The sequence below is a fragment of the Vigna umbellata genome, chromosome 8 (assembly GCF_029865625.1).
Source record: "Vigna umbellata cultivar VRB3 chromosome 8, Vumbellata_1.0, whole genome shotgun sequence".
NCBI lineage: Eukaryota > Viridiplantae > Streptophyta > Magnoliopsida > Fabales > Fabaceae > Vigna > Vigna umbellata.
This window is the reverse complement of record NC_142172.1, coordinates 35001545-35020148: the sequence shown is the minus strand read 5'-3', so window position 1 is coordinate 35020148 and position 18604 is coordinate 35001545. Positions and strand designations below refer to the sequence as shown.

The 18604-nt window shown below is 32.6% G+C and overlaps 3 protein-coding genes and 1 pseudogene across 3 annotated transcripts; 1 reads left to right on the top strand and 3 right to left on the bottom strand.

Moving 5' to 3' along the window:
- The first annotated feature begins 864 nt into the window (after positions 1-864).
- LOC148194568 (uncharacterized) lies at positions 865-3521 on the top strand. Its single transcript, XM_088095899.1, has 10 exons — positions 865-967; positions 1196-1310; positions 1402-1484; positions 1570-1741; positions 2159-2268; positions 2408-2507; positions 2820-2894; positions 3001-3104; positions 3201-3302; positions 3393-3521. The coding sequence occupies exons 1-10, from the start codon at positions 879-881 to the stop codon at positions 3394-3396; spliced, it is 954 nt and encodes a 317-aa protein (XP_087952025.1). The 5' UTR covers positions 865-878; the 3' UTR covers positions 3397-3521.
- An 846-nt stretch (positions 3522-4367) lies between these two features.
- LOC124829894 (subtilisin-like protease SBT3 pseudogene) lies at positions 4368-7122 on the bottom strand (annotated as a pseudogene).
- A 2808-nt stretch (positions 7123-9930) lies between these two features.
- Positions 9931-11866, bottom strand: LOC124829887 (putative F-box protein PP2-B12). Its single transcript, XM_047303470.2, has 3 exons — positions 11556-11866; positions 11255-11373; positions 9931-10800 (listed from the first exon to the last, which is right to left on the bottom strand). Exons 1-3 carry the CDS (start codon positions 11814-11816, stop codon positions 10161-10163), a joined length of 1020 nt encoding a protein of 339 aa, XP_047159426.1. The 5' UTR covers positions 11817-11866; the 3' UTR covers positions 9931-10160.
- Positions 11867-14378: 2512 nt separating this feature from the next.
- On the bottom strand, positions 14379-17065 carry LOC124829889 (putative F-box protein PP2-B12). Its single transcript, XM_047303473.2, has 3 exons — positions 16787-17065; positions 16583-16701; positions 14379-15009 (listed from the first exon to the last, which is right to left on the bottom strand). The coding sequence occupies exons 1-3, from the start codon at positions 17039-17041 to the stop codon at positions 14607-14609; spliced, it is 777 nt and encodes a 258-aa protein (XP_047159429.1). The 5' UTR covers positions 17042-17065; the 3' UTR covers positions 14379-14606.
- Positions 17066-18604: the final 1539 nt, after the last annotated feature.

Genomic DNA, 18604 nt, shown 5'->3' with positions numbered 1-18604 from the left:
ATCATCTTTCTTTTTGCTATTCGATTGATGAATAATGTAGATAGTGTTCTAATAACCTCTCAGTTAATTTTTTCCTTAGTTTTGTAGTTTCTCCAGCAGTAACAAGCTAGCTAGTAGCAGCTATATCATATATATATATTCTTCCAAACTGATTTCTATTTTTCTTAATTGATGCAGGTAAAGAAACTTTCTCCCTCAGTTCAAAGATTTCTCTAAGGTCATCCAAATTGTTGTCTGTCTTCGTGTATATCCGTATCATATGCTGCTAAATATTGTTAATTTTTTTGTTATTGAATAATAATATAATAATCTTCACGCATTTGAAAATTTGATAATGAATTATTACAATTTATATATAATTATTTCTGCATGTATATATTTTAGGAATTTTCATCCGTTTCAGCTCATTATGTCAAATGAAGAAACTTATGTGCGTGAGGTATTATCTTTATCACTATGTTCTTGATTAACAACACTTGGATAACTATATACATACATATACATACATACATATACATACATACATATACATACATATATATATATATATATATATATATATATATATATATGTATGTATATCATCAAGAAACTAATTATTAAGAATATATCACATATTGTTTGAAATATATGTCTGTCGTTGGATAAAATACAGATAGATTTTAAATTTATGAAGAAACTTAAATATGTAATAAAAATGTAAAATGATTAAACTGCTAGATTGATTAATTTTACATTTTATTCACTAATTTCACGTGAAATTTGGTTAGTTACAATTCATTGATATGCATATGAAATATGTATACATACGAAATAATAAAATCTTAAACATTTTACTTTGGCAGGAGCTGCGGAGGGATGAAGGACAAACAACTGGAATGACAACCTCCAATGGTGGAACCAGTGGTCTTGACTTTGATGAAATTGTCACAAACTCTTCTCACCTCAATGCATCTTCCACTAAAAGGTATTGATAATGAAGCAAATAAAATATTTGTGATACTAATTTACAGAATATATATAACTGGTGCAAACCTTTGAAAGTCATTTAAGAATAGTGATGTAGTGAAATTTATTGTTTTCTGGATATATTATATCACCATAAATAACTACTCTGAGGTTTAAAATCTACTATTTTTTTGAAGTATATGTTATAGTTTTGATGCTAAGCATAGTTCATAAAAATGAATAGTAGGTCACGAACTATGCTTGAATTTGATCTTGGGGACGCTTTCGTTAATAACAATGCTCTACATCAACAAGAAAGATCTTTGTCAGCAGCAATACCCCAGAGTTTTCCTTCTTTTGTTGTGAGTATTTTCAACACATGCATACTCTTATGATGATGCAAATGCAAGTTTAGTTTAATAATTTACATGCTTATTCGATCAAAACAAGCAGGGAGAATTAGAGAGGGATTTGCAGGCCCAAGAGAGTGTGTTTCCTGTCTCTCAAAACACTCTTCACTCTGAACTCTTTCATCCGTAAGTTAGCTTCTTTAACTATAAAATTTACACAAAGTTTCAAGGTTTACCAGATCAATGAGTTTAGTATTGAAATTAAATTCAGGCTTGGGAATATGGAAAATGGAACAAACTATGGAAGTTTCTTTTCAATTACTTCACCAACTGCTGAAGCCACTGTAACTAGTTTGGTCAATGGCAATTACCATCCAACATCAAACCTTTCACCGCAGCTACATGGAGACTCTTCTTCAACTCTTAAACTCTCCTCAACTCAAGTATGAATCATATTCTAACCTACCTTCCTACAACCTTTTTAGACACAAAAATATGCATTTGACTTTCTTCTTCTCCTTCTCAAAATATCTATTCTTATAAGTTTATGTCCGAACAGTATTTATCCTGTTGAAATTCATGTTTTTAATGTTGAAAGAAAATATAAACAAATATACTCATGATGTAAAACAAATTACACGTGTGGTATTTTTTATTTTTATAATAATTATCGTAAAAGGATACTTTATTTATTTTTTATTCGATATCATAAATTTTTTTACACTGATAGGAGTTAATTCACTTTAAAAAGTCAGTAAAACGTTTGATAATGTAAAAGTCTCTGCATATGAATCAATTTTGTAAGATATACGGAGTATTAATTATCTTTCTCATTTTAATTAACTGTTGTTGTCATTCAGAACCAAAATCTTGTTGCAAATGGTGCAGCAGCATCTTACTTTCCGAGGACTCAGTGGACCAGTTATCCCAATTTCCAGAAACCGCATTCTCAACTTTCCACTGGCCTAGAGTAATTGAAATTCTTCTTCGTTTTCTTGCTTCAATAAGAATCAGAACCGACTAGCTTTTCAACTTTAATATAAGATCAATGTTTATATATACTTGAAGCTAATTCAGTAGTAATTAAATGTTCACTGCTAAAATTAAAGGGCAATCCCGGAGATGGTGCAGTTAGGAGGATTAAGCAGCTTCTCTTATGGCAGAAGTGGAAGATCCTCCAATGAATCTCTATTCTTAAACACTAGAAAGGTACGGATGCTTTTAGCTACAGTTTCATGCAATATTTTAATCACGTATTTGTGCATCAACATGATAGCCTGCAAGAGAATAGATAAAGTGTAAAATCAAATAGGTTATATATGTGATTCAAAAAGATATAAAACAAAAACTGAAATAAACATACATATTGTAGTAAATGAAGTATATATAATAACATTATATATTCTTTGATGAAAGCTTATACCAGTATTTGATATCTTTGTATATATGCAGCTGTATATACTACTCAAAACATGTACACTGTGATTTTATTTTTCACTTTTCTCTCTCTTTTGTCAGCAGCATGGACACAGGGGCAATCTTTATCCAATTCCCAGCCTACGTGAAATGGGAGAGCCATCATCAAGGAATGTAAAGGTATTCATCATACGAAACTGGTTTTGGTGACAATCACTTCTATTGATCGATCCCTCGTGCATCATGTTAATAACTTTTCTTCATTGGTGTGTTTGAACATATACAGATGAAAATGACTATGTCAGACAACAGTCAAACATCAACTGAGCTTCATGTGGGTAGCTTGCTTAATCCAATTACTCAAAGCAATGGAAACTCTCAGCCTCCAAGGTAGAGTGATCTTATAATTAATGAATGAATGCAAAACATGGTCATTATTTTGTATTATGAATTTATTAAGGCAAGTATGTTTTGACTACCCTATAGGCTTATGAGCAACTCCCTTTATGATCCAATCTATGAAAAAAGGGGCCTTCCAGTGGATCCCATTCTGAGGACGTTTCTATTGGGGCGGGAAGCGTACATGATGTAAGTTTTGATTCTAATATAACTCTTTGAGAAATGTTTTTTTTGTTTGTACTAGGCTTTATACTCATGTACTGTCTTATGTATTCGCAGGTAGCATGAAAGCTGTCATAAGCTATATATATGTTTGAGCCGCGAAGAAAAGACAGTAGCTTCAAGAACTTACTGAGATTTTAATATATGCTTTAGTTTTTTGTCTTGATAAGGCCATCGAACTTTATTAGACGTGGTAAAAGTTGGATTTATGTTTGAAGATTTTATTTGTTATTACTTAAGACTCGTAGAGTTTCGTGTTATGTAGTTTGCTTTTTCTTCATGATTAAATACTTATTTGCTCGTTTTGTGAAATCCCAAAATTGCGACCAAGTTTAGAATGATTCTCGCGTTACAAGAAGATCTGCAAATCTATAACCTTAAAGTTTTCAATTTGAGACAATAATTCGATCTATTTTATGAAATGTTTGTACCTTGCAAGAACCTAGCTATTAACTTGAGAAAACATAGGTAAAAGTGGCTAACCAGTTTTTTGGACTTTTATTGGGTTTAGGTTGTCAGCAGAAAAGAAGAAAAAGGTCCTGGAATTGCCGTAACTGTTATGAACAAACAAACACTTAAGGTTTTGCAGAAAAGTTAAATGTTATTTAAATATTAAAATTTGACTACTATTTTGTTGTAAAGTTTAATTTTAAACTTCTATATTTTAAAGTAGAAAATTTTAATTGCTTTATTAAAAAAATAAAATGTAAAATATTTTGATTATTCTATTAAAAAAAATAAGAAAAATTCAATTACAAACTATTCAAGTATTTCTTGAAAATGTCTTATCCAAACACAGTAAAAGATTTGATAAAAGTAAGTGTTGATTTTCCACACTTTCATTTTAAAATAAAGATCACAAGAACATGTTAAAAATATTTTTTTTTGTTTATGTTACAATGTGTAGTATAGAATATATTATAAATGCACACACATATATAATTATGCTGATACAAGATGCGACAGCTACCTGAATCATTGCTTTTAAATAAGCAAAGACAACAAGACTCATCGGCAAAACACATGTTTTGATGCCTAAAAACAAACCAAATTTATTCATCGATACCACAGTTTTTGTCCTTATTCCAAGTATTTCTCCAAATCCTTTTCAAACAACTAAACACCAGCTATACATTATATTATATATATCATGCTCTACATGTCCTTCGTGATTATCCTAGCCAGACAAAACTCCAGTATTAGGTAACAAATTACAAACTGCATGGTACTTTTATTTGTTATTATGGCCACTAAGAAGTAATCAAACTTCAACTTAAGCAATTTCACTAGGTGCCACAACAATGGGGCTTCTCACCTTGCGTGCACCACCATCTTCAACCCAAACAATGTCCCCAAATGGGATATTTTCCGTCTTATTTCTCCTGTACTTTATGGTAACTGAGTAGTTTTGCTTTTCATTCTTATAGCCAAATGACAATGTCTCTGGAGAAACCTTAACAACAGCGCCCTTAGGTTGTTTCACCTTCACTCTATACGTAGCAGCACCATCTCCAACATTGGTCACGGTCCTCCTGAACGTTTGGACTGTTGATCTTGTTTTGTTACTGTACAAGACTATAAAAGAAGGGTAGTTAAGATCAGATGATGGGTTATCGGCACATATGTAAATAATTGATCTTGTGATAGTTAGGATCTGGTTCTGTGTGTAGCCCAAAGCGCAAAGGAGGTTAACATAGTCCTGAGGGGTGGCATCATATATGAAACCTGGATCAAGTGCTTTGTTAGGATCAATCTCACCAGCTCCCATGGCAAGAGGAGAAGCATATTGCAATGGGTTACCATTATCCCTAATTGGACTTTGAGTGTTGTCAAAAGGGTTGGCAGTGGTGACCAGTGCAGATCTTATAGCAGCTGCACTCCAATCAGGGTGTGCTGCTTTTAGAAGAGCAGCAACACCAGATGCATGAGGACATGCCATGGATGTTCCGGACAAAAAATTGTAGTCGCTAGAGAGAAGCACATTTGTGCCAATTCTAGCTGAAGCTTTATTTGGAACAAAAGCAGCCAGAACATTTGAGCCAGGTGCCATTACATCAGGCTTTAAGATCCCCGGGTAGCTTGGTGAAGGACCTCTTGAAGTGTAATATGCAGCAGCTGGTGCTGGCTTTATTCCAACAAACGTTTGTTGAAAGTTGATGCTGGCAAAGGGATTCTCAACACTTTTTGCGTACTTGATCACGGATGGTGCATCACTTGGGCTGATCACAATGCTTGGAGAAGACAAACGTCCTGTTTCAAGTAGCCGTGGATCCTCGCAGATAAACACAGCTCCTACCACACTGGCTGCAGTAACAAGATCTATTTGCTCAAGGACAGAAATTGAGTCAAAGGCATCACATATAATGATCCCTCTTGTGGCTGCTTCGGATAACAGTTTAACCGAGTTGCACGCCGATAGATTCTTGTTGTAAATAAGTGGAAAATTCTCCACTATGGAGTTTGCTGCAAACAAGGTCCAACCCACAATGGTTTGGCCATTGCCAAGAGCCAAACTGCCAAAAGTTCGGTCTATGGTGCCTGCTGCAACTGTTAGGACCCAAGGGATTCCATTATGCAAAGTACCAATATCAGGACCTTCATTGCCAGCTGAAGATGAAACCAGAACCCCCTTTTCCATTGCTGCAAAAGCAGCTATTGCCACAGGATCCTCATAAAGCGGAACACTGTCAAAACCCAAAGAAATGGAAATGACATCAACCCCATCAGCAATGGCTTGGTCCATTCCTGCAAGAACATCAGAGGCTTGACGCCCTTCATCCCAAAGGACCTTATACATGGCAAGCCTAGCTCGAGGTGCAACGCCTCTGGCTACCCCTTTGGCGTAGCCAAAGAAAGAGGCACCATTCACATAATTGCCAGCAACAGTAGATGATGTGTGGCTTCCATGACCCTGAGTGTCTCTCGCTGAGTTCATGCTGATTGTGACATTTGGATTCGCTGCTTTCACACCCTTGTTGAAGTACCTGGCTCCAATCAATTTGAAGTTACAGATGGAGGCATCAAAGTCTTGTCCTGGCTCGCATGTTCCTTTCCATTTGGATGGGATATTTCTGGTCATGCCATCATCTTTGAAACTGGCACTTTCAGGCCATATTCCAGTGTCTATGAGACCCACAATGACACCCTCCCCAAAATTTGAAGCATTCCATATTCCTCCGGGGGTGTCCAATGACAGAAACTCAAAGGTGTGTGTGGTGTCTACGGTGGCAGACCTGTCAGGATAAGCTGTCACAAAGCCATCAACTTTCTTTAGGCTCTCCAACTCCTCTGATGATAACACTGCACTGAATCCATGCATGGCATTATCATAAGTGTACACTAGTTTCAGCTCTTGTTGCTTTGATGGATCATCAGCTATTGCCAAGTCTATGGAATGGATGATGGATTCATACCAATCATGATGGCTTGCAAAGAGTTGAGGCATGAGCGACTTGTCCATGTGAACTACATATGTGGAACTTTCAGCTTTGGCATGATGAGCCAGTAAAAGCCAAAGAGTGATCAGAAACATCAATGGAAAGGGAGCCACAAAATGAGCCTCCATTGATTATTTCTAAGGTTTAAGCAGATAGAGAACAATGAGATATTTGGCTTCAAACAAGCAACTCATATAGGCTTCTCATGTCTATGTAGTGCTAGATTGATAATGACTTCAAATTATAAAATTCAGTAAAGTATTATTTATTTATGCAATAGGTATCATCAATTTGTTGACATAAACAAAATCAGATGCCAGGGAATATGAGGGCGAGATTACGGTAAAAATAATTACAGGGTGAAAGGATTATTCTGTATTTTTAGAGTTTAACTTTGATTTTCTTACTTGAGTTTGTAACAATTAGCAGTTGAGTTTCTTGGTTATATATGTTAATTAAATATTTTATGTTGATAACCTTGTGCTTAGAAAGAAATTAGTCGGCTTTACCAAAACTTTTTTGAAAACGAATAAAATAGTATTTTAATCATCAAAAGAAACACTTTTTTATATTGAGAAATTAATCTTCTGTTTATTAATTAGATAATGCATTATAAAACTGAATTATAATACATACGGCCAGTTAATTATATTAAAAAAATCTTGAAAGCTATGATGTTAATTTTTATTGATTGAATCAATTTCATTACAATTATTTTTTTTTCTACACAGATGAATCAGAGACAGCCGTTTATGGTATCCATTTTAAATGCCTACATCAACTGGCATTTGTGCCGGATTAACAGCTTCGTAAATGTCAACTTCCAAATTTAAAAAAAATAATAGTATTTTTACAACCATCATATTTCCATTCTTTCGAGGGGGGTGCTGAAAGTTCTTGAAAAGGTTAATTTACAACATACATATTTATCAGGCAAACTTTCTTTTACGAATAGATTTTTTTATACTTAATCTTATTATGCTATCGTAATTATGAATTATAAAATATATTTTAATGAAATTTATAATTTGTTAAAATAGAATTACATATTTCAAACAAATAATACTTTAAATGTATGATAAATATCAAAACGATATCACTTGACACACTTAATTAGAACAATAACACCTCAAAATTTTCATGTTAGACTATTGAAGAGAATGGGTGAAACGACAAACTAAAGTGTGTAATTTATTTTTTGACGACTAAATGAAGAAGCTGACAATTTACACTTTATTTTCTCCGTAGAATTCATGTGCATGCAGTGTATATCGTTGACCTCTAATTTGAATCTTGTCTTTTTGCATTGTTAGTAGCATCTACATATGACCTCCTAAGTTTAATCTATCATGTTGTAAATTATTAGGGAACAGAAAGTTGAAGATCACATGTTGCCACATGCTACTACAGTTATGTGTGATTGTTTCATTTGTTTTTGTGAATGTGTGCAGTGAGAGTAAGAATGAAAATTACCCCATTTTCTCTGAAAAATCAACTCAATTCAACTGAACCAAACTTGCTTAAGTTGAGTTTGAAAAGATAGAATGGTTGAACGTTGGAAAACTTGATTAAGTTGGTGGATGGTCTTGAACTGCAATTAGTTACACACGCAGCAGACACGGCAGAAACATCTCAGAGAACATTTATGCACCTTTGACATCGAATCTTATGATTCATGTTCTTTCTTAAGAATTAAGATATCGATCCCGTGATTCTCATGCGCTGATGGATTTCCTTTTACATGTGTCAAAATTAAGCTTAATGTTGTAACTAATTGTAAGATTAGAGTGTTCGAATTAGCTCATTCAAAATAATCATTTTTTTAAAAAAAACAATTATTTCTAAGGAATGAAAAATATATAACTATATTAGTTTAATTCCAAGAGCTTGGTTAATTAGGCCAACCCAAATAAAATTTGATTTCTTCGAGGCACTAATTTTGAAATATCAATAGAAATATAAATAAGGAGCAAAACCTGATATATGGGTTGTTTTCTGATTTTTATTTTCATATATAAATTTAAATATTTTACATAGAACCTTTTTTTCTTATTAAAACTGATGGTAATTATTTATCATTAATTCCATAGTTATTATATCATTTTTTTCAAACTACTTTTTATTATTTTTAAATGATAATATATATTTATAATATTCAATTAAATTAGGCTTCTTTTACTAAAGTAGCATATTTTCTAAAAAAAATTATTTATTAAATAGATAATATTAAGAATATTCTTAAAACTCTAAAGATTGTGTTCTTTTGATACAACTTCCATATTAAACTAAATTTCAACTTAAAAATATTAGGTTATAGGCTTGACACGATTTATTCATACCTATGAAGTTAGAAGTACTTATTTATATTCATAAGTTTTTGAAAAATTGCACAGCAAATGTAAAAGAAAAAAGTAGAGTAATTTGGAAAGAAAACACAAAACTTCATCTACCAAAAAAAATGGCCATTTAAGAAGATTCACTGTGACACGGAAGTATAGCAGAATCAACCAAGCATTAAAGAAAATAGTTAGATGTCTAAATTAAACTAAATGTACATTGAACTCTTTAAAAGGACTTTTATAAAAAAAAAAGATTAATAATGTTTTCAACTTACATAAAACAAAAATTAAAAACTACATAAGCTCTGTTTTATAAACTAACTTTCGTCCTGCGAAAAACGAAATAAATTATAAATTATGAAACATCTTTATGCACACTATCATGTCATGTATCTTAGCAAATAAGTAGCGAATTTAATTTTAATATATTTTTCACCTTAGAAAACGTATATTTTAAAAACTTACTATAAAAACTAATAATTTTGATAAATACGTAAAAAAATTACTTACCAAAATATTGTAATTAAATTTTAAAATAAACTAACAAAATTGATAACAAATCAATACACTAATTGAAGCAAACTTCATCAGAAAGTAAAATAGGACACTTTCTTGTTTAAGAATCAGACTACACGTCAACACTTTGTTCAGACCTCTTTAATAAGAAAGGGCCCAAAAAGGAGAATAAAACTAATGACCTTTCTAGAGCAAGGAGTGCTTATCGGAGGAACAAATCTTCTTGTCAAATTTTTATTTGGCACTGTTATCTCATCTGCAATTTGATGCTTATCATCATCTTATTCATATGAATTTATAAAATTCTGACAAAATCTTACCTATTTGATATAATATTGACAACTGAAGTATAAAATGTTTTACAAGATAAACATAAATCAGTGTAGCAGGACATAAGGAACAAACATATCCCCAAATCGAGATCAAACAATTCATTCGCATGGCAACAATTTGGTTTACTAATGGAAGCTTCAAAATTGAACACAATCGAAAAGAACATTTGTACGAGAAGCAAAACATGAACAGAGACTTGACTAATGGCGTACTGTTTTAGGCCTTATTTCGATTCCTTGAAGAACAAGGCCACCCTTCCAATCACCACTCTTGATCTCACAAGCACCCATTTCCACTTCCTTGTCATCTTCCCCATCGTTGAAGAAATCTCCCAATTCCACCTCCATCCACCCATCTCCTCTCTCCTTTGGATACTGAAGATCAAAACTGTCGTTGTTCCTGTTGTTATCGTTGATGTTTGGATACTGAAAATCAAAACTGTTGTTGTTTATGTTGTTATTGTTGATGTTTGGATACTGAAAATCAAAACTGTTGTTGTTTCTGTTGTTGTTACGATTGTTATTGCTGTTATGTTCTGCTAGGGGTGCCTCAACACTGGTAAGAAAACGTGCACGGTTGAATATGCGGCGAGGAACAATCTGGTACCTTAGCCTCCGTCCTCTTTCAGCATCCAAGTAAACGATTCGCTTGGAAACTTCACCTCCAGCAATTCTAATAGACACTTCAACCGACTGGTAATCGAACCCGTAGATTCCTGAAGGGCTTGGCCTGAACACAAGGTATGCCCCATACAGTGTTTTGGGGGACAGCATGCCAGTGTTTATCCAGCCCCGAATTTCCAACCAACACACACTCACAAGCTCAGCCACCTCAGAAAACCTGCAATTCCAATCTTATTAAACTACAATCCATAATGCACAAATCTGAGACCCTATTCTAAGTTAAAGAGAGAAGCAATAATGAAAAAAGTATACAAGATGTACTGCAACCTTGTTGGTACATGATCTAAACAAAGAAGTTCATTCATTGTTTCTTTATTACGTTCTTGCTTGAAGGTGTTTGTAGGAAAGTTTATTCACATATATGTCTATTCCAAAATCATATCTACAATCATACAGGATAGAAATAGGTAAAACAATTCAGAGCGCATGCGTCATACACCATGTTTAATCAAATAATTTAAGGATGGTGTGATTCTGATGTTGTTCTCGTGGGAGAATTGAAACTTCATCTCATTGATTACCTTTATAGACAGTGATAGATTCTTAATTAGAACATTAAGAACTACATGGGAAATTGCAAAAGTTAAAACCGTAATGGTTGAATTGGTTACCTGGCATCTGGTAGAGAAGTCCAAGCCCAATACCTGGGAGTATCTCCCCATACAATGAAGAGAGTCCTGGCTGATAACATGTAGCATTTCTTTCCGTACACTTTATCCAGTTGAAAGCTCTGCATAATTCGATTTCCCACATTAATACAACATCGCGCGCACGCACACACACACTAAATCAGAACAAATTGAAACTACGAGATGAGAAAGGAAAAGACCCAAGAGAAAAAAATAAGTAAGAAACCGATGAAAAGTTTGATGCGTGGAATTCAGAATATGAAATGAAAGATAAAAAAGGTACCTTTTTGCCATTATCAATGAGGAGGGGATTCTGGCAGAGGTGGAGATAGAGGTGTTTCTTGGAAGGGAAAGATGAGGAGGGATATTGGGAAAGGAGGGTGTGGAAATCGGAAGGCAGAAACTTGTGCCAGACAGCGTCGGATTCAGCGGCGGATAGGAAAGTGGATGAAACGAGAGAAAGCCTGCAAGCATCCCTCGGAGATGTTAAGGAGAGAATAGTGGCAATGCAACCTTCGGGAAGGTTGTTGAATTCCTCGGCCATTGTAACAGGAAGAACGAAAGCGAACGCGAACGAGAATAAGATGAGTATGGATGTGTTGTGTCAATATATATAGGGATGTGAGAAGAGGGAAGCTTAGCGGTTAAGAGAATGGCGTCAGCCACACGATTGTTGAAGAAAAGGAAGATAGTGAAAGAAAGAAAAAAAAGGATCTTTTAACTTTATTGGATTTCTACATCCCTTTCGTTCTCCTTATCCTTTTTAATATTTTATTATATATAAATTAGTCTGCTAGAAAACAATTATTTCTTGTTAAATGAGAGGGAATTATATACTCTATTCTGCAGAAAGGTCCGGATTCAAGGGCTTGCGGAAAGATAGTCATAATAATTGTTCGAATCAGTTACATTATTTTTATTTTTAAAGTAAAAATTAACTTTTATTTTATATCTATATTAATAGATATAGAATTTTCATATTATTTATATTTTTATCCGTATATTTATATTTATATTTAATTTTTATTATTTTTGTAGTGTTCTAACTTAGATATAATATCTTATCAGGCTCCACTCGATTGGACTTCACCTAATTTACATTCTATTTATGTGACAGTAATATATATTTAATGAATAAATTAAAATATTATTATTAAAGTATTTAAATTAATTTTAATGATATTAAACAAATATCTCTATCAATAAATATAATATAAATCTAAACAACAAAGATAAAATATTCATATAAAAATAATCACTTATTCAAGTGAGAATAAGAAAAAACATAAAAGATGACACATGTTTTAACTTAGGAGAGACTTTTTCTGTGAGAACATATTTTCGTTCACTCATGGTCACATTTCTTTTATTTGTTTATGTATTTTTTATTTTTATATAAATATAAATTATATACCATGCATTTTCCTATACTAGTAAATTATTAAAGCAATTAAATAAATATTTTACCATACAAATATAGAACCTAAGACATTATAACTCAACAAAAGTTCTTACGAATTAGGTAATATATACTGAAACAAATGTATTTTTTTTATTAATACAAATAAAATTATTCAATCATAAATAACTTTTTCGAATCTTACATATTTGATATCAAATTTCTGAAATTAAGAAAGGAGTATTAATCTATCAAGTAAGTAGTATTGCTAGTTTGGTTTAATGATAAGTCATATAAAATAATGTTGTTCTGATCGTCGAGTGGACTGGATTGCCTATATACTCGTAATAAACCGAGAGCACACTCATCATATTCCAAGAAAGTTGTAGGACATAAACCTCAAAGGATGCCTTAAACAAACACATTCTTTGGAAACTATGAGTAGTTTCTTTACTTGAGTCTCTATATAAAAACAAGAAGCATATCTTTAAGAAGAACGGTACAGGAAGGAGAGAATAAAGGATAGAAAGAGAGAGAGTAAAACCTAAAAAGAATAATTATAAGCTTATCATTATAAATTAAATGTTTTTCACGAGGTACATACTCTTAACAGAGTATAAAGTGAACAAATTTTCATAAAACATGTAAGGATATGATTCATAATAGCGAATCCTCTTACGAAGGGCCTTCCACCCAAGATATTTCATGAACACATTATTTCGATGAGTATTATACAGTTTCAGAAATTTATGTTTAGTGAGAATTAATCATTTATATGTTTTACGTCTTATATTGGTATTATACGTACATATTTTATATTTCGATAATTTTTTTTATCAGATATAAAATTTGATGTTCAATCATTACACTCTATATTATTATTTTTCAATGATTTAAGATAAAGTAAGATAAGTTAAAAATTGACATATATATTAGTATTACATATACATATTTTTGTATTTGGATAATTTTTATATCATATATAAAGTTTGATATTCAATCGTTATACTTTGTATATATTCAATCGTTATACTTTTGTATATTACTATTATACTTGTATATATTCAATCGTTATTGTATGTTATTATTGTTAATTAGAGTTTAGGATTTAGGGTTTTGGATGAAAATTAACATAAATAATGTGATTTTCATGTTTCACAGCTCAAAATAAGACTATGTCTTTTAATTATGTCAATATTAGTAATTATTTATGGATTTAATTATAATTAACAAAATTATTTTCATTTTATGGATTAATGAATTGACTCACTATCTTATTTAATTACAAATCTTTTTTTAGAAACTTTTGCTTTCATATTTCTTACATCATTTAAGTTATGAAGTAATGTTTTCGTTGATCTTTAATTCTATTGAAATCCTTTAAGTGTAGTGTAACCCTTTCAATTGGTAAGGATACATATGTGAAAAATAATGATAAATTTTGAACTCAAAATTTGACCATTTGTAAGGATGCATATGCGAAGGGTGATACCCCTACATGTGTTGAATAACCAGTTGAGTTGGTTGTGTGGGTTAATAATTATTTAGTGTAGATATTACAAATAAAATATGAAATGTATGAGCTGATTGGATATCCACTTTTATATTTTGTATTAAGAAAGTTTTTGAATGGCTGATTAGTTGTGACATGACCCTAAAATTGTGTTGTTAGACGAACTCAGTAAATGACATGACAGATGAGGAAAATGTATTCAACATAGCAACATGTTTGATATTAGGGTTTTTTTTTTGTTCCTGCAAAGAGGAACTGAATTTTTGAAGTTGGAAGTACATGTCTGGTACGAAAACACATCATAGTTGAAGGGTCAATGCTATGCTTAAAATATGTATGCAGCATTGTGCCAGTGCCATCTAAAAACAAGAGCCACGCATATGCAGTCCCGTGAATTAAATTATACAGTAAATACCGGTTGGTTAATTCTCATACTTTGGCCTAACCTCTATTCCTTCAACAAAGAGGCCAGACTTCCAATTACCACCCTTTACCTCCTTCACACTCATCTGCACTTCATCTTCTAAGCCAACATTGAAGAAGTCTCCCATCTCAATCTCCAACCACCCATCACTTCGTAAACTGGGACGCTGCAAACCTGCAACTCTTGTACCGTCTGATGATCCATCCAAACACACATTTTTGGTATCGTCACCATTGAAATCAACTGATACCTCTACACGGCGGTTTCTAAATCCACTGGGATTGATCATCTTGAAAACAAAATAAGCAGCATACTGAGTATCCGGGGACAAGGTAAGGGTATTAAACACCCCACGAATTTCAAGCCAACACACGTCTCTGAGTTCAGCAACTTCCGGGAACCTGTTCAAAAGTTTACGAAGAAATTACAAAGGACAGGAATAATTAGTGACGATGAAGTCTCATAAGAAAAGATAGCATCCATAATCAGGACAGTATCCACTGAAACAAGAAACTGAAAAGTGCTGAGTAATTCATTGATTCATAATTATACAGGAGTAGATACATTACTGTGACCTTAAAAAACACTAAATCTTCCTTCTTCGTTTTGTATAGGAATTCAGGAATGAGTACTAGAATTCCCAAAAGTACTTTCCGAACTTTTATCCATACATATGCTATGCTAGCATGTTGATGGTGACTACAAACATGAACCAACATGAGACCACCATACTTTTCCCTAAACATATGTCAGGTAATGTCTATTCTTCATCATCTTATCAGAGGATTTGGAAGCAATTGGATAGCTGTTGTTATTACAATAACTAAATAAGGGATAGAGTTGAAGAAATGCATAAATTATGCTGGAAAAACAATACCAAGTTAATTTACTTTCCACAGCTGCTAAGGACCTATAATTAGCCTGCAGATGAATTGATGACCGCTGACATTAGATTGCTTCTTTGTTTTACAAGAGACAAGTCAATTCCTCGGAAAATGAAGAGAAACTAACTTACTAGCTTGCCTAATATCAGGATTCCTATTTACCCATGAGACTTAAAGGTTTGAAAGTCAAGACAAAACACAGTAAACTTCTTAGGGTCTGCAGGTGCCCATATGTGTGCACTATTATGGAACTGCTTAGACCTGCAAGTGTAAGCACGAAGTGGCAGAAAATATGAGATCCTAGCCAGAAGTGCCTTCCAAATATTTGAGCACACAATGATGGACTGCATCTGCATCTGCATCTAAGTGAGTATTGACAGCATAACTGATTTGGGCTCTAGAAATTGTCAAGCATGACAATAGTAAACCATATTTGAAAAGAATTATTATACAGTTGGACACCTTCACTGTTATTGAATATCAGATTTGAGCCCATTAAGGTCATAGGAACAAGACTTATCTGATGAGGGAAACACTAACACAAAAAAAAATCTCATGTTTTTGTTTTACTCAGATCCACCAACCAAAAATAAGTTAAACAGCTCCAATTGCTGCTGTTGGTAGTGAAATCTTTCTCATGCTTTAGAATGTGGAGCTGAAAGGGACGAGGTAATGCCCCCAATTCTAGTCATGAAGAAACCCAGTTTAGCTTAATTAAGCTGTACTGTATGTTATTTCAACTTTAACAATTGATCAGGCAGAAAGCCCTTTTATTTTTTAAATGCACAACAGCCACCACCCAAGCATTAAGAATGTCAATTCACTGATCCCTCCGTCTTCAATTCTCTCAATAAAAACATCAATTGATAGGAATAATTCTTATCCAACAAGGGAGAGAGCATTATTTTCATAAACTCTAACTATTTAAAAAAGGAAAACCATATACAGATCTCCAAGGCATGAAGAAAATATCCTATCCTGAGTCCAACCACTCAAAAGTTGAAGATCAGCACATATACGGTATTATAAAAATGCAGATACACTAACAGAGATCAAACAACAATTAGTATCAATGAACAAAAAAATTGACCTGGAATCGGGGTCAGTTGTCCAGTTCCAATATTGCTCAGTGCCGCCCCAAACAATGGAGAGAGCCCTGGCAGCAAGCATGTAACACTTTTTCCCACTCTTTTTCTCCAATTGAAAACTCTGCGTTCCACAGGTTGCACAGTTAATTGCCATACCAAAGCAACAGAGAAAGTTTGAAGAGATGTGAAAAATGCACGGGTTTTACCTTCTTGCCCTCATCGATGATGACAGGGTGATCTGCCAGAGCGAGGTAAAGGGCTTTCTTAGAGGGATAATTGGGAAGAGAGCATTCAGAAATTATGGAAAGGTAATCGGAAGGAAGAAAACATTCCCAAACAGCGTCGGAGCCTGCGGCGGAATTGAAAAGCTTTGAAACGAGAGAGAAGCGGCACGCATCGACGGGCGTGGTGCGAGAGAGAATGAGAGCGATGCAGCCTTCTGGTAAACCCTGAAACTCCATTTCTGTTCCAGTTTCTCACGCCACACCACGTATGTTTATAGCAGACACCATTTCACGTGTTTACACGTGCAGCCCATCACAACCGTTGGATGCAAATCCAACGTCCAGCATATGTAAGTATCTATCTAAATTTATCAGTGTGGATGTTTTCTTTTTTCTCTTTTTGAGGAGTTTGATCTATTCCTTGTCGTTTAAGGAACCATTTTGTCCTCCTCGTCTCTTTCAATCTTTCTTGATAGGTAATAAATTAAAAACAATACATGTCTAATTTTTAGGCATATGAAGAATTATTGAAGAAATTTACCCAAAATAATTTTCTTTTTAAAGTGCAAAACTTGCTTTGTTTATCCAACCTGACTCTTTTTTCTTTTCAAACTAGAATCTCGCTCTCATTGATTACACTGTTCTGGTTAAATATTATAATTAAATTAATATTTATATAATTTTAAGAATGTAAAATACTAATTTAATAATGTAAATTCGTATTAATAATTCTAATGTTACACCAAAACTAATAAATTAGTACACTTTAATGCTGGTAAATGACAATTTTAGGATATTTTTATCATTGATTCAAAATTTTATTTACTAATAAGATTAATATTTTATTATAAATAATAATATTTTATTGATATTTATTGAATATTAATTTAAATATTTTATTAATATTAATATTTTGTATATTGTAAAGTCAATCTAAACACCAATCAAGACCATAAGATCATTCATCCAAACCAAATATTAACATAGTCGACTGAGGATGACCAATTGATTATAGTATAATCAATCAGTCTTAACATAATTAGATTATCAACTGTAATAATTCATTATTTTTCTAATATAAATTAAGATAATATTTCAATTATTATATATAAATATTTCAAGTATAACTTTAATAATATTATTAATTCAACAATTATTTAATAATTTTAATATCAAATTATCTTTTATAAATATCTTTTCGAACGAAAGACTTGGAAAAAAAAACCTAAGTCATCCAATCTTCTACACAATTAATTTAATTTGCACCACAAGTCTTCTACCAGCATCAACCTAAATCCCAACAAACTATACCCCGAAACAATTTACATATTTTACATCAACTATATGAGCACTTGTTTCTCTTAAAATGCATTCAATTTTTATTGTGATAGATTTATGATAACCTTTCAAATTTTTCTCATATGTAAATTGGAACAAATTTATGGCCTTCTTTCTCAACTTAGGACCAACGGAATCTGTAATGATAATCCAGTGTCCAACTCAAAAATTTAGTTTTACATACAAACCTATTCTAAATATTTATTTCTAAGTTTTCTCATAAATATTGATAGATAATTACTTTTTTCTTTTTTCCTATTGCAATTCCCATTACAACATAATGCATAAATGTTGCAGTCGGGACCAGAGCATTATTTACTTGCAATAATTAACACGTAAACATAATTATATGTCTTGCTTGACACTTGATAATAGACATAATTAAATCTAATCACAATAGTTTCCTCTTTTTATATAAAAAAAATTGGTGTATTTTGTGATCTAATAACCACTTTGATTATT

What these genes read in the sequence shown, in the direction of transcription:
- LOC148194568 (XM_088095899.1), top strand. Translation starts at nt 879, where the DNA reads ATGACAACCTCCAATGGTGGAACCAGTGGTCTTGACTTTGATGAAATT. An exon ending in AGAGTTTTCCTTCTTTTGTT is followed by an intron (nt 1,311 to 1,401) that starts GTGAGTATTTTC and finishes CAAAACAAGCAG; the next exon opens with GGAGAATTAGAGAGGGATTT. An exon ending in CATCATCAAGGAATGTAAAG is followed by an intron (nt 2,895 to 3,000) that starts GTATTCATCATA and finishes GAACATATACAG; the next exon opens with ATGAAAATGACTATGTCAGA.
- LOC124829887 (XM_047303470.2), bottom strand. Translation starts at nt 11,816, where the DNA reads ATGGCCGAGGAATTCAACAACCTTCCCGAAGGTTGCATTGCCACTATT. An exon ending in TCATTGATAATGGCAAAAAG is followed by an intron (nt 11,374 to 11,555) that starts GTACCTTTTTTA and finishes CGAATTATGCAG; the next exon opens with AGCTTTCAACTGGATAAAGT. An exon ending in ACTTCTCTACCAGATGCCAG is followed by an intron (nt 10,801 to 11,254) that starts GTAACCAATTCA and finishes TTGGAATTGCAG; the next exon opens with GTTTTCTGAGGTGGCTGAGC.
- LOC124829889 (XM_047303473.2), bottom strand. Translation starts at nt 17,041, where the DNA reads ATGGAGTTTCAGGGTTTACCAGAAGGCTGCATCGCTCTCATTCTCTCT. An exon ending in TCATCGATGAGGGCAAGAAG is followed by an intron (nt 16,702 to 16,786) that starts GTAAAACCCGTG and finishes TGTGGAACGCAG; the next exon opens with AGTTTTCAATTGGAGAAAAA. An exon ending in ACAACTGACCCCGATTCCAG is followed by an intron (nt 15,010 to 16,582) that starts GTCAATTTTTTT and finishes ACTTTTGAACAG; the next exon opens with GTTCCCGGAAGTTGCTGAAC.